This window comes from Ctenopharyngodon idella, chromosome 7 (genome assembly GCF_019924925.1).
Source record: "Ctenopharyngodon idella isolate HZGC_01 chromosome 7, HZGC01, whole genome shotgun sequence".
Taxonomy (NCBI): domain Eukaryota; kingdom Metazoa; phylum Chordata; class Actinopteri; order Cypriniformes; family Xenocyprididae; genus Ctenopharyngodon; species Ctenopharyngodon idella.
Window position 1 is genome coordinate 19,237,745 of NC_067226.1, and position 12,778 is coordinate 19,250,522.

General features: G+C 36.6%; 1 protein-coding gene across 1 annotated transcript; it reads left to right on the forward strand.

Moving 5' to 3' along the window:
• Positions 1-525: 525 nt before the first annotated feature.
• On the forward strand, positions 526-12,708 carry serinc4 (serine incorporator 4). Its single transcript, XM_051900508.1, has 12 exons — positions 526-883; positions 3,528-3,695; positions 3,922-4,100; positions 4,367-4,446; positions 5,204-5,297; positions 5,685-5,896; positions 6,106-6,201; positions 9,301-9,427; positions 9,513-9,585; positions 9,683-9,722; positions 10,143-10,290; positions 11,798-12,708. The coding sequence occupies exons 1-12, from the start codon at positions 815-817 to the stop codon at positions 12,006-12,008; spliced, it is 1,497 nt and encodes a 498-aa protein (XP_051756468.1). The 5' UTR covers positions 526-814; the 3' UTR covers positions 12,009-12,708.
• The last annotated feature ends 70 nt before the right edge of the window (positions 12,709-12,778 follow it).

Consider the following 12,778-nt stretch of genomic DNA (forward strand, 5'->3'; position numbering starts at 1 on the left):
CTTCAACTGAAACAATTTGTTCCATATTGTGCAGACTTATTATGTGAAGTTTGCTAGTGTTTGTTGAAGTGTACCCCCATTTTACATTGAGACTGTGGGCAATGTATGCAAAAGAATGCGGAATTGGACCTGTGCCGCTCTTCCTGTGCATTCCTCCAAACACCCGCTTCATTCGCTTCCCTGTTTCTGGGTCAAAGCATAATGACCAGATTACATATGTGCCCTCTATAATATCAGACAAGTGAGCAGTTGCTGAGGTGCCACTTCACCAGAAAAGGGGGTTCCAAAGTCATGTCTAATTTGCGAGAGAAATCACAAAATCACAAGTAATTACATTATTCTGCCCTAAACCGATTAGGACCCTGGAGAAATCCTATTGTGCGTGAGGGTGCTCTGGAGTCGGTGCATTGGAGCGAGGGCCTGGGGGAAGGGAGGGACAGATGGAACCTGCCCCCTCCTCCTGCTGCTCTTGTTGACTAATCTCACTGCGTGAGTACAACTGGGCATCCACCCTTGCTCACAAACTCTCCTGGCACCATTCGATGCCACTGGCAGCTCGTATAGGATATGGGAATACTGTTCGGATGTTCCAACGAGAGGAACATGAGGGTGGGCAGTTGGACATCTGTGGAAACACACCTGCAGAGGAAACTAGCTGAGGACCATTTCATGTAAAGCTGAGGGACTTCTACAGTTAATAACGTGTCCTGATTCACTGGTTATAGTATATACTTTTTTAAATTAGATTTTTTTCTCCAATAATTTTTTTTCTGGAGGTCTTGTTTTAATAAGCATCCTTGACAAATAAGAAGCCATGTCGACTGCTCAAGCTTTACAACACAGCGGTGTCTACAACTATTTCCTCAACATGGTGGCTTATCAGGTGAGAGAGAGAGACAGAAAGAGAGAGAGAGAGAGAGAGAGAAAGATGGATATTATTTTATAGTGATGAGAGATGTGTCAATGACATATCAGGTGTTTTCAGATGATACTTCTTTATCATAGATCTAATTATTCTAACACAAGAAAAGCTTTACACAGGCATCAGTTCTTCTCTTACCAAATCTAATCTGGCTTTGTAGAACTTAGAACTCAAAAACGATTTATGATGAATGTTGAACATAAGGAACCTTCCAATTTCTAATACCTCTTATCTTACTATGATATTTTCAGTATGACTATGACTGGATTTCACACTTTTTGGCTTTTCTTTTTGTCCTAAAATATGAGTGAAGTTGCCACAGAATGACATTGACGTTGTGTAATAGATAATAGAGCTCATTATATGATACAATTTTTATTAGTGGAGCACCATGTGGAATATATACTCTTAAAAGTATGTTTTAAGGCAATAGACTTTTGCTTAAATACTTTAGAACCTTCAAGCTTGCAAAGTGATGCAGTTTGTCTACAGGTTGTTGCATAACTTGTCATAATGCTCTGTGATAGTCCTCAATTCATGAGCTCCATATTTCTATTTTATTGTTTTAACTAATTATCCCTGCATCAGTGCATTTTCATTTAAAAAACTAAATTTAAGTGACTAAAGGTTGAGTTCAATCAGTGTTGTTTGCATTAGGATGAACAGAAGAGAATAATCCACAATTAAATGATTTAAATAATAATTGCTATTATTGTTGCACTATTAAAATTATCGGTCAGTTGTTGTTGTTTGGTATAAAACTCCTCTCTCAACAGAAACACACAGGCATCATGGAAAGTGCTTTCTGTCAAATGAAATTAAGAGGATGAATGACTCATTCTATCATCATAAGCTTTAAGAGTCAGTGTGTTTTCACCCTCCTTACTTCTGAGATGTGAGAATCAATGATAAAACGTTTGTAAACTTATTTAAATAAAGGATCAAATGTCGTCACTCCTCATATTCTTATTTCTAATCCAATTTCAGAACAAAAATATTCTGCTGTCACAAATTGTCTTTAAAATCATTTTGCTCCATTTACACTCTAAAAAGTCATTCATGGGACCTATTACCACATCTTAAATAAATGCAAGGTTGCAAGTTTGAAAATCAATTATTTAATTATAACTTTTAAGTTGTAAACATTATTTTGTTGAGTTCTGTTGACATAATGTTGATTATTACATAAACATAATATGGTGTGTAAATTAAACACAAATTTCTGCTTTAAGTGATTTTTTTTTTTTTAATTAAGTTGTAGTAACTTAATGAAATTGTCTTGATAATTAGGTAGTGGATTTCTAAATCCCAGCATGCTTTGCATAAGACTGGATAAGGAGAATAAATGTTGAAATTAAGTGTTATTATTTGTCTTTAGTGAAGGGAAAGACCTGTTAATATTTGACATTTAAACGAGTTTCAGTTATTGTGAAGTTTTTGTGGTTACTGAAATAGATCAAATTAATTGGTTCCAGGGCTACAAATTAGTAGTTGGACCAACTTCATTTTTTTTACTTTTTACTGTGTTTATGTTACAAATTATGAAGTTCATATAACTCAGTCTAGTTGCTTCGTTGAATATAATTTCATTCGAAGTTGTGATAATTAAAATAAATTGATGCAAACTTGTTATTTTTATTATTTTATTTTTTTTGTGCCAACACATATTTTTCGGAGTGCAACAATTACGACATTCTCCCATGCACCTGAGGGTTTTGCCTCTAAACAGTGAAGTCAAATGTAATGTAATGATCATTTACTCATCATATAGTCACCTTCATGGCATTATAAAAACCTGTAAGACTTTCTTTCTTCTGTGGAACATAAAAGAGGATATTTTCAAGAATGTTTCAACTGTTCTTGTCCAAAATGAAAGTTAATGAGGTCCAAAACATCACTGGTCCCCATTGACTTTCATTGTATGGTCAAATAAACCCTGAGACATATTACAAAATATCTTGTATGGAAGCTTGTTTCTGCCATGGAAAAATTATTTTGTCTTATAATTTCACAGAAGTCACAGAGTTATGGAATATAGACTCACAATTTCAAGAGAAAAAGTAAGAATTGCGACTTTATATCTTACAATTCTGACTTTTTTTTCTAAGAATTATGAGATATAAACATTTGTGAGTAAAAAAGTTGGAATTGTGAGATAAAAAGTTTACCTTTATTTTTTTAATCATGGCAGAAACAAGTTTCTATAGAAACAATTATGAGTTAATTATCACTTTAAAGACTACTACAAAAGGGTTAGACTTGTATATCTTGACATTTCAACCGGGAATTACTCTATATTTTGACGGCTTTTAGTGAATAACTGTGACAGGATATCAGATTGAAGCACAGTTACACATTACTGGAAGATTGTGTTTTTCATTATAACACGTGCTGCTATCATTTAAGAAACAGTATAATGAAAAATGGACTGTTAATCTGCCAGTGGGAACCGAGTTTCAACCCAATCTCTGCTTCTGGGTTTAACTGAGGATAAAGGATGTTTGGACCCCATCCAGGCAACCAGCCCTGATCTATCACGAAAAATCCAGATGCTTTGAGCAATCTCGATTAATCCCAAACCCTGGTCTGCTTTTCTTTCTGCCAGATATGCTGCTGCTGTGGCCCTGCACCATGTTCCCTGTGCTGCTCCTTCTGTCCGCCCGTCAAATCATCATCCAGCACGCGGGTCATGTACACGTTATTCCACATCCTGGCCTGCACTGTCTCATGCCTCATGCTGTCTAAGACCGTGTCCGAGGCGGTGAGGGAGAATGTAAGTTTCTTACAAGTCGCACAGGCTCCAGTTGGTCTTCATTCGCCTAACCTACTTTTATTTGTGCTGTTGCTGTAAACAGCCAAACTCTGCTTTATTTGTATCAAGCCTCATCCCATCAAATCTTGTCTAATCTGCGTGGCAGGACATACACCAGCTACACATGCCAGCAGTCTGTACCCTATACAGGCTGTGGCACACAATAACAGACATCACTCTTCCTCAGGTGCCTTTCTTTAATGTGGTGTGTGATGAGGCTCATGGTGGAGGAGACTGTCAGATGTTGGTGGGCTACTCTGCAGTCTACAGGGTGTGTTTCGGCACAGCTTGTTTCTACTTGATGATGGCCATCTTCCTCATCGATGTGAAGTCCAGCCAGGATTTCCGAGCCCTCATCCATAACGGGTTGGTGACTGCATTATTCCCTATATTTTGTTTGCTCTGTAACACAACAGAAAGTTGCTTCGACTAATTGCTCTACAAAATAAATACTACATAGCGGTTGTGGAGACATTAGGTTAAGTTCTTAAGAGGAAGAACATGATATGTACAAGGGTCAACCAGTTCCTCGGACTATAAATGTGGTGTAAATGCTGCCTCATCCATGTTTATCAGCAGGTTTAGTGACTTCATATAAATAACACGCACTTATTCTCCTCATTCTCGATTAGGTTCTGGTTTCTGAAGTTCATCACCATGCTTGGAATGATCGCTGCTGCCTTCTTGATTCCCACAGAATCTTTTTTGCATGGTAAGCTAATCATCTGTGAAACAAATCAAGCGTAGCGTTAGTCATGGCAGGTCAGGTTAGTCAAGCTCGCATCAGCTGACTCTTAGCTGATCCACGTCTACATAGGAATATGACGCCTATGATTTCTGAAGGATCATGTGATGCTGAATTTTGCTAAACATTGCTTTTAACAGTGTAATTAAATTGTTACATTTAATGATTAACTTTAAATGACCGTTACATGATGGCAACTGTAATATAAATGTAAAAATAGAGCAAATGGGAATGCACAATTAAATATTCAACATCAACAAATTAATATCTAATATTGGCAGATAAATAATATCAATATATTGTGCATCCTGATATGGGAAAGGAGGTGTATTGATCAAAACAAGGTGATTAGTGAATAGACTATCTGAAGTGATTATGTGCTTAAAGTGATTACGATACAGTCTTGGCTCACGGCTCTGGTGATCATGTGATCATGTGAATTGCACTTCTAATTAAATCCTCCAGGTGGCCCTATAGACACATTGAATGTTTTACATTTGCACACTATAGTGGGGATTCAGTCAGTGGGCCTCATTTATAAAACTCAAAACTAACAAATGTAATTAGAAAACGTTCCACTGTTGCGTTCAATTCAGTGGGACATTTTGGTTTAACAAATAATTTACAAAATAATTTGTTCTGATTCATAAATTAATCTCTCATTTCACTGTATTTCACTGTCTTATATTAATTGTTTTCTCCTCTTTTTCCTTTTTCCATGTAGCCTGGCATTACGTTGGAGTGGTGGGAGGCTTTTCTTTTATCCTAATTCAACTCATTCTCATCACAGCTTTTGCTCATACCTGGAATAAAAACTGGTAAGTGAGGAAACACTAACAGTACAGGTATGTCCTTTTAAAGCAAACCTGCACTAACCCACAATAATCTACTGTAGGAAGGCACTCATTACCAGACTATGAAGAACCACATCTGGTTCATGTCTGAGTCACATCTTGCTCAAGAATGATAAAATATCACCCTCCACAGTTGTAGAGTTTTAGATAATCTCTGTCCTTCACTCCCATCCTGTTTCTCGCTCTGGTATCTCACTTATTCATATACACACACATTCTGTTCATCCTCTGACATCCAGCTCTTCCCAGATGTTTGTGAAGCCTACCTCAAGCCATTTTGAGTCAGTAATGTCATCTTAACACAACGGACATAATAGGATTTCTTGTCTCTTCCCTGCCTCTCATTGCCAGGTTAACCGGTGCAGCTGAGAATAAAAGGTGGTACGTGGCAGTCATGTGTGCTACCCTCTTTTTCTACACCATCGCCACCATGGCCTTCACTTTCATGTACAAATACTACACTCACCCAGCGGGATGCCACCTGAATAAAGCCCTGCTTTGGACTAACCTGGCCCTCTGCACCTTCATGTCTTTTATTGCAGTCACTCCCTGTGTGCAGCAAAGTTAGTGCTTCATTTTTCAACTGTTTCTGTTCTCTCACCTAAACAATACTTTAATAGTTTATATCAGTACTTTAGATATAAACACACCAGGAAGGAGATAAAGGGTTTGTGGAAATATTCTTGCAACAATTTAACCATGAAGGAAAAAAAGTATAAATGTAGTATAATTAGTCATTTAAGTTAACAGTTTGTTTTTCTCTCCCTCTCAGAGCAGCCTCGCTCAGGACTGCTGCAGGCTTCCATCATTTGCTGCTATGTCATGTACCTGACCTTCTCTGCTCTGTCCAGCCGCCCACCAGAAAAAGGTACGTAACATTTGCTTGTTCCATGCGGAACATTTTCAGAATATTTAAATTTTTTCATGCCCTGGCCAATTTTGAAATTTTGGGCTAATTGGCTTCCATAACATGTCTCCTTTCAGAGTAGAAAGAAAACATTTAAAATACACATTTATCAAAAATACAAGATATCAGTTCAGTTCTGCTGTTGTTCATGAATACCAGTAGTGATTTTGTACAATGAGGACCTTGCCATGTCGCCGGAAATATAGTCATCAGTGTCCCAATGTGTAGTGAGCCAGGCAGGGTCCTTACTGCCCTTACCAGTGCCCAAATTAGTGCACACCATGATATACTGATTCACGACCTAGGAAGTTAGGAAGCTGATCGAGACGCACCCGTAGTGATAACAATAGCACAGGACAAAAATATGACGTCAAATTGCTGTAGATACGCATTAAGTAATGTAAATGCAGACATAAGATTAATAGAAAAAATATTCATGTCAAAATAGTTTTGAAATTCACATTTCAGAAGCACCCTCAGTAATTTGATTCTTAATTGTCAATCTCAAAGTAAAATTAAAAGTTCACGTAAATATTTAATTGTCCATCTGAAAATAAAATTAAAATGTGTTTTTTTTTAGTAAACTTGAAGCTAAAGTTCAGGTTAATGTTTAATCTTACAGTAAAATTAAAATGTAATTAATGAATTGTGATTTTACTGCAACATGTATGTTTGTTACGATGCATAAATCTCATTTTTAACAATGAATAGTAGTAGAGGATGCATGTGCACGCTAAATGACGCTAACACGCTGAGCGTAATGATTTGACCAATCAATGGGCACATATTTACATACAACACCTCCAGAGTTACTATTTATTAACTAAATAACGAAGCAACAATTATCTAACAAATAAATTCGGTCGAAGTAAAATATTTATATTCATATTAATGTTTTTTTCCAGTATATATATATATATATATTTTTTTTTGTCTCACCATTAACGCAAAGTATTTACAGTCAGGAAGGGTATAAAGCCACTCCAAAGCGGCGAAATCTGACAGAGTGGGGGAAAGCTTACTTTAGAGGTCACGAGCAGAGTGTTCATCACTCGACTAATCGCCACAGGGAAGGTCTGAGACAAGAGCCAATCGCTGTCCTCACAGGACATCATCTGGTCAGATGAGCGAGCGCACAGTAAACACTGGTTACAACCTATGGTTACAACGCGGCGTTCTAAGACAATTTAGAACACCAGCTGATGCGACCCGGCGCGTTGAGTTCGATGCGTGAGCTACTCTCCCTCCGCTCTTTTCTTCTTCCAAATCTCATACTGAGTACTCGCATATTGATATGAAATAATGTAGGCCAATTCACTTATTAAAACCAGGAGATATAGTTGTAATGGCAATATTACAGGCCATTAGAAACTACAAGAATAACTTAGCATATGATGAACAAACTTGATGTGCAGCATCATAACCAGTGTTGTTAATTAAAACTATTATAATCGTTTTTCGTCAATTGAAGTGAAGCTGAAATAAAATAAAATAAAGTAAATTGGAAAACGAAAATTAGAAATGTTGACTTAATTGGCAAATAACTGAAAACAAGTTGAAGTAGGACTACTAAAATTACTAATACTGAAATAAAATAAAGCTAAATAGAAATATATTTAAAAAAATAAAAATGACTAAAGCACTTAATGAAATTACTAAAAAACTACAATAAACTAAAAAAAATGAAAATTGAAAATATAAAAAAGACAATTCAAAATATTAATAAATACTATAATATAAATAATTCTAAAATAAAACTGATCATAACTTACATTGCTGATGAATCAAGCAATACTTTAATGCCACAGTTACCCATTTGCAAGATCATTAGACACTTAACACTTATTGTTATGGTGGCTAATCCTGGATCCAGCATGTGTGATCCTGTCTCTGCCTGTCAACACAAAGCCAAGTAACTAAACAGCCAGTCACCGTAATGACGAGGGGCAATTGAAGAGTGATTGGTGACCTATTTGAATACTTTTAACTCTTTATGAAACACCAAAATGCTTTATAGAGAGCAATGCAGAATCACAGACTGATCTGTTGTTTAAGGTCAGAGTGCGGCCTCCATGCAGTGATGCATGCAAACCTCTATCGGAGTAATTTAATCGATTCATCTCTCAGCAAAATTAATCAAACTGGCTGTAATCACATAGTCATTAACAAAAGGTCATCAGTGGAGCCCGCAAAACTCTTCCTGGTTCGCCATCTCATCTCACATCATTTCATCCATTAGTGGTGCATTTCAGAGGAAATTTGTGGCACACCACAAAGGTGATGAATGGTGCATGCTCAATATATGACAGAGATGAATGAGATTTCCAGAAAGAAAAGCTTTGGTCACTGAGGTCATAGAAAAGCTCTCAAGCATGTAACACACAGATGTAGCTGAGGGTGTTTCACGTGGATATTTGAAATACAAATGTTGATGGTAAAGTTCAGAGAAGAATTACAGCTGTTGCAGAATAATTCTTATATTTGCCAGGTTTTGATTTAGGATGATTTACATAATGTCTGATGAAGAGCTTTTGGGTTGAAATATCACGTATGTGATTTAATATTGTAGTGTTGTTGTTGTCTGGAGAAACAGTGTACTAGCGACTTGCACTTTTTTTCCTTTCATTTTGGTGAATGGCGCTGTGTGTGTATGTGTATTTGTTGTGTCCTGTCTTGTTCCCTAACTATCAGCGGGTTTATAGCCTCTGTCTGCTGCATGACTTCATAAAGGACTGAAGTGCACCCTGGGGCATGCTGGGAGTTTAATCCCATCTCAGAGGAATTCTCTCAGACACACAACACACAATATCCACAGACCTCTACAGCATCTCTGAACCCAGCAGCAATGGGCTCTAGAATTCCTAAATGGAGCATGTAAATGTGACACTAAATGCAATTAGTCGTTGTTTTTAAACAGCTGAGCACTTGCTTTTAATGCAACAGGAATTTGCAGGGCATGATTCTGAAACCCAAAATGATGGGTCTTAATTCAGAAAAGGGGGAAATATGTGATAAATAACACCATCTCTCTGTCTCTCTTTCTGTTTTTGTGTTTTTCAGTGGAGTATCAGGGGGTCAACATGACGGTGTGTTACCCCAAAGTCAGCAGGGATGAGATTCAAAATGAAGGCAATGCCGTGGCCATTATTGGGGCTGCAATCATGTACTGCTGTGTTCTCTTTGCATGGTAGGCAAAAAAAAAAGTATCGAGTAGAGATATTAATAAAGTGTTTACTTTGGATAATAAAACTAATGCTGATTTTCTTTCTCAGCAATGAGGCTTCATACTTAGCTGAGGTCTTTGGACCTTTCTGGATGATAAAAGTTTACCGCTATGAGTTCCAAGTATGTGACTTTCAGAATTTTTTTTTTTTTTTTTGTGGTTTGAGCTTTTTAACTCCTAATGTCTCTGACGATCTCTGTGGCTCTCTGTCCTAAACAGAAAGCCTCCTGTTGCTTTTGCTGCCCAGAGGCAGAAGATGGTGAGAAGAATATCATAAATTCCAATATCCATAAATTTCACAAATATATTAAAGGCATAGTTCACCCAAAAATGAAAATTCTGTCATCATTTACTCACCTTCATGTTGTTTCAAAACATTCTTCTGCAGAACACAAAAAAGATATTATGAAAAATGTTGGTAAGCAAACAGTTTCGGTTCCCATTAACTTGGACAAAAAATACAATGGAAGTCAATGAGAACCAAAACTGTTTGCTTACCAACATTTTTCACACTATATATTTTTTCTGTGTTCTGCAGAAGAAAGTCATACAGGCTTGGAACAACATGAGGTAAGTAAATGATGACAGAATTTCCATTTTTGGGTGAACTATGCCTTAAATATCATTAAACACAATAAAGTATGAGAAGGTGTTAACATCTTTGTTTCTGTCTTGTCAGAGGAGGAGTTTGTCATTGATGAGAACAAAGGCTGTCAGAAAGTCATCCACAATGAGACCCAGCGCGTTGCCTACAGCTACTTTTTCTTCCATTTTGTTTTCTTTCTGGCCTCCCTCTACGTAATGATGACCCTCACTAATTGGTTCAGGTCAGTTGTTAAAGAGCTCGTCTGAGCTGTTCTGGAGATCAGAGCAGAAATCCCTGGAGCAAAAGTAAACACACAGAAGAGTTTTCGTGGATAGAACCAATATTTACATACAAGCACAGAAACACATCTATAAAGAGCTCATTTCCAGGGTTTTCAGGTGTGTGTGAGGACTCTGCAAGTGGATATATATATATAAACTGTTGAAAAGTTTGGGGCCAGTAAGATTTTTAAAAAGAGATTTTTGAATGTTTTTTACGTTTCTTTTTGCTCACCAAGGCTGCATTTATTTGATCAAAAATACAGTAGGAACAGTAATATTGTAAATATTACAATTTAACCCTTTCATGCATGAATTATTAAATCACGAAGTAATATTTTTTTAATGTTGTTTTTACTTTTAAACAAGTGAACAATCATGCCAATAACTATTTTTTCCCAATATATTATATTTTATTATATATTTATTTTATTTTGAGGGTGCATATCTGTGCATATGTGCATATATAGTGGACACCATGCATGAAAGGGTTAAAATAACTGATTTCTATTTGAATATATTATAAAATGTTATTTTATTCCTGTGATGACAGCTGAATTTTCAGCAGTCATCATTACTCCAGTCTCACATAAGTGTTACATGATACTTCAAAAAAAAAAAAAAAAAAAAATTCATTCTAATGCTCTAATGCTAAATGCTGATTTGCTACTCAAGAAACATTTATTATTATTATTATTATTAGTGTTGAAAGTTGTGCTGCTTAATATTTTCATGGAAACTGTGATACATTTTATTTTTCTGGATTATTTGAAGAATAGAAAGTTCAAAAGAACAGCTTTTATTTGAAATAGAAATCTTATTGACCCCAATAAGTTTCAACATTTTGAAACGTGGTGTATTATTGCTCTTTTAAATATTATAAAAGGTGTTAATATTTGTCATCAATTAATGCTATAAAGTTTAACAGAGAAAAAAAAATTATATCGGGATCCCTGAGTTAGCTGCGAGTCTGAAAAGTTTAAGAGACTAGATACTAGCCTATAGACTAGCCACTGAAATAAAATGTTGTCAGTTTTAGAAGTAAATAAATGAAGTTCATGATGCAAGTTCAGGAGGAGCTTGTTCATCTAATCACGTCCTTAGGGGTATATAAGCAGCATCTTACCTTACCTTCTTCCGATGACGCTGCTCAAGCATCCCTCCTCCTCCCCTTTTCCACCTTAGGCCTACATTCATCTGTCTATATGTATTCAAAAAACGGGAGGGGGGGATAGTCTAAACTCTCCTTCTCAATTTAAGAACAAACTTTACCAATGGACAGCATACCAAACCTGTTTTCCCTATGATTATATTTTCTCATATATATATATAGTTTTTGCAGAATTAGTTAACATCTGGGGATTTTTATGCTGTTTTTTGCCAAAAGTTTAACACATGTACACGTACTCTGAAAGTGTACACAGATCACAATTTTGACCAATTTTTATAATGCCATTCTGTCTCCCCCAGTTATGAGACTGCTGTGCTGGAGACAACCTTCACCCACGGGAGTTACTCCACGTTCTGGGTCAAGCTCTCTTCCTGCTGGGCGTGTGTTGTTCTGTATCTGTGGCTCCTCCTGGGTCCCCTGTGCCACTGCCAGTCTGATCACAAACGGCCTCGCCGCGCCCGCATCAAGAGACGGACCACCTCCCACCGCCACGTTAGCGTCAGCGTGTGAATCACACAAAACAGACTGTTCAACAGTGTCAAAGACAGTGGGGATGAATGCAGGTTACTGGGGATTTCCACCGCAAAGGAAATGGGTCATGCCAGATCTCTGAACGTTGAAGAGTAGACTCCATTAAATGAGCACTGATCCTCCTGATAATCATGTTAGGATTAAAATCGCCAGCACTATGAATGCAATTCAACATGGGAACAGAAAATGTTAACCATGTTTAAGACTCTACAAGCATATCTGTAGGGGATGTGCTAAAATTGCCAAAAGGAATATGACATTAACATTTTCTGGACAAGCTGGATGTCTGTATATTTAGTGAGTTTTTTTTTTCTTTTTGGTAAAATGTAGAAGAATTTTGCATTGGCTTACAGTGTAGACATGGAAAAACATGAAAAATACTTTTTCCTAATTAATTTAACCTTTTGATACATTTATGCTTATCAAGTTGTATAGATTATGTGAGCAATGCTATATTTCAGTGATCTGTGGCTTGTGTGTGTATAGGGGCTTGCTCCACCAATTCTCTCAGCCAATCAGAGGCCACAGGGAGAAAAAGCTGTTATCTGTAGTAAAATTACTTTAATAGCCTGGCGACAGCCAGCCTGTTTAGCTCTAATTGCATGTTTATGTTAGAAAGTTTTATGTCACTGTCATAAAAGATAAGTTATTTTTGTAAATATATTTTTAACAAAACACATTCTAGAGTTTGTGTGTTTTGCCTAAAGGCTTGACTATAATTTAACAACCACATCAAGGTAATAGGATAA

What these genes read in the sequence shown, in the direction of transcription:
- serinc4 (XM_051900508.1), top strand. Translation starts at nt 815, where the DNA reads ATGTCGACTGCTCAAGCTTTACAACACAGCGGTGTCTACAACTATTTC. An exon ending in CACTCCCTGTGTGCAGCAAA is followed by an intron (nt 5,897 to 6,105) that starts GTTAGTGCTTCA and finishes TCTCCCTCTCAG; the next exon opens with AGCAGCCTCGCTCAGGACTG. An exon ending in TGCTGTGTTCTCTTTGCATG is followed by an intron (nt 9,428 to 9,512) that starts GTAGGCAAAAAA and finishes TTTCTTTCTCAG; the next exon opens with CAATGAGGCTTCATACTTAG.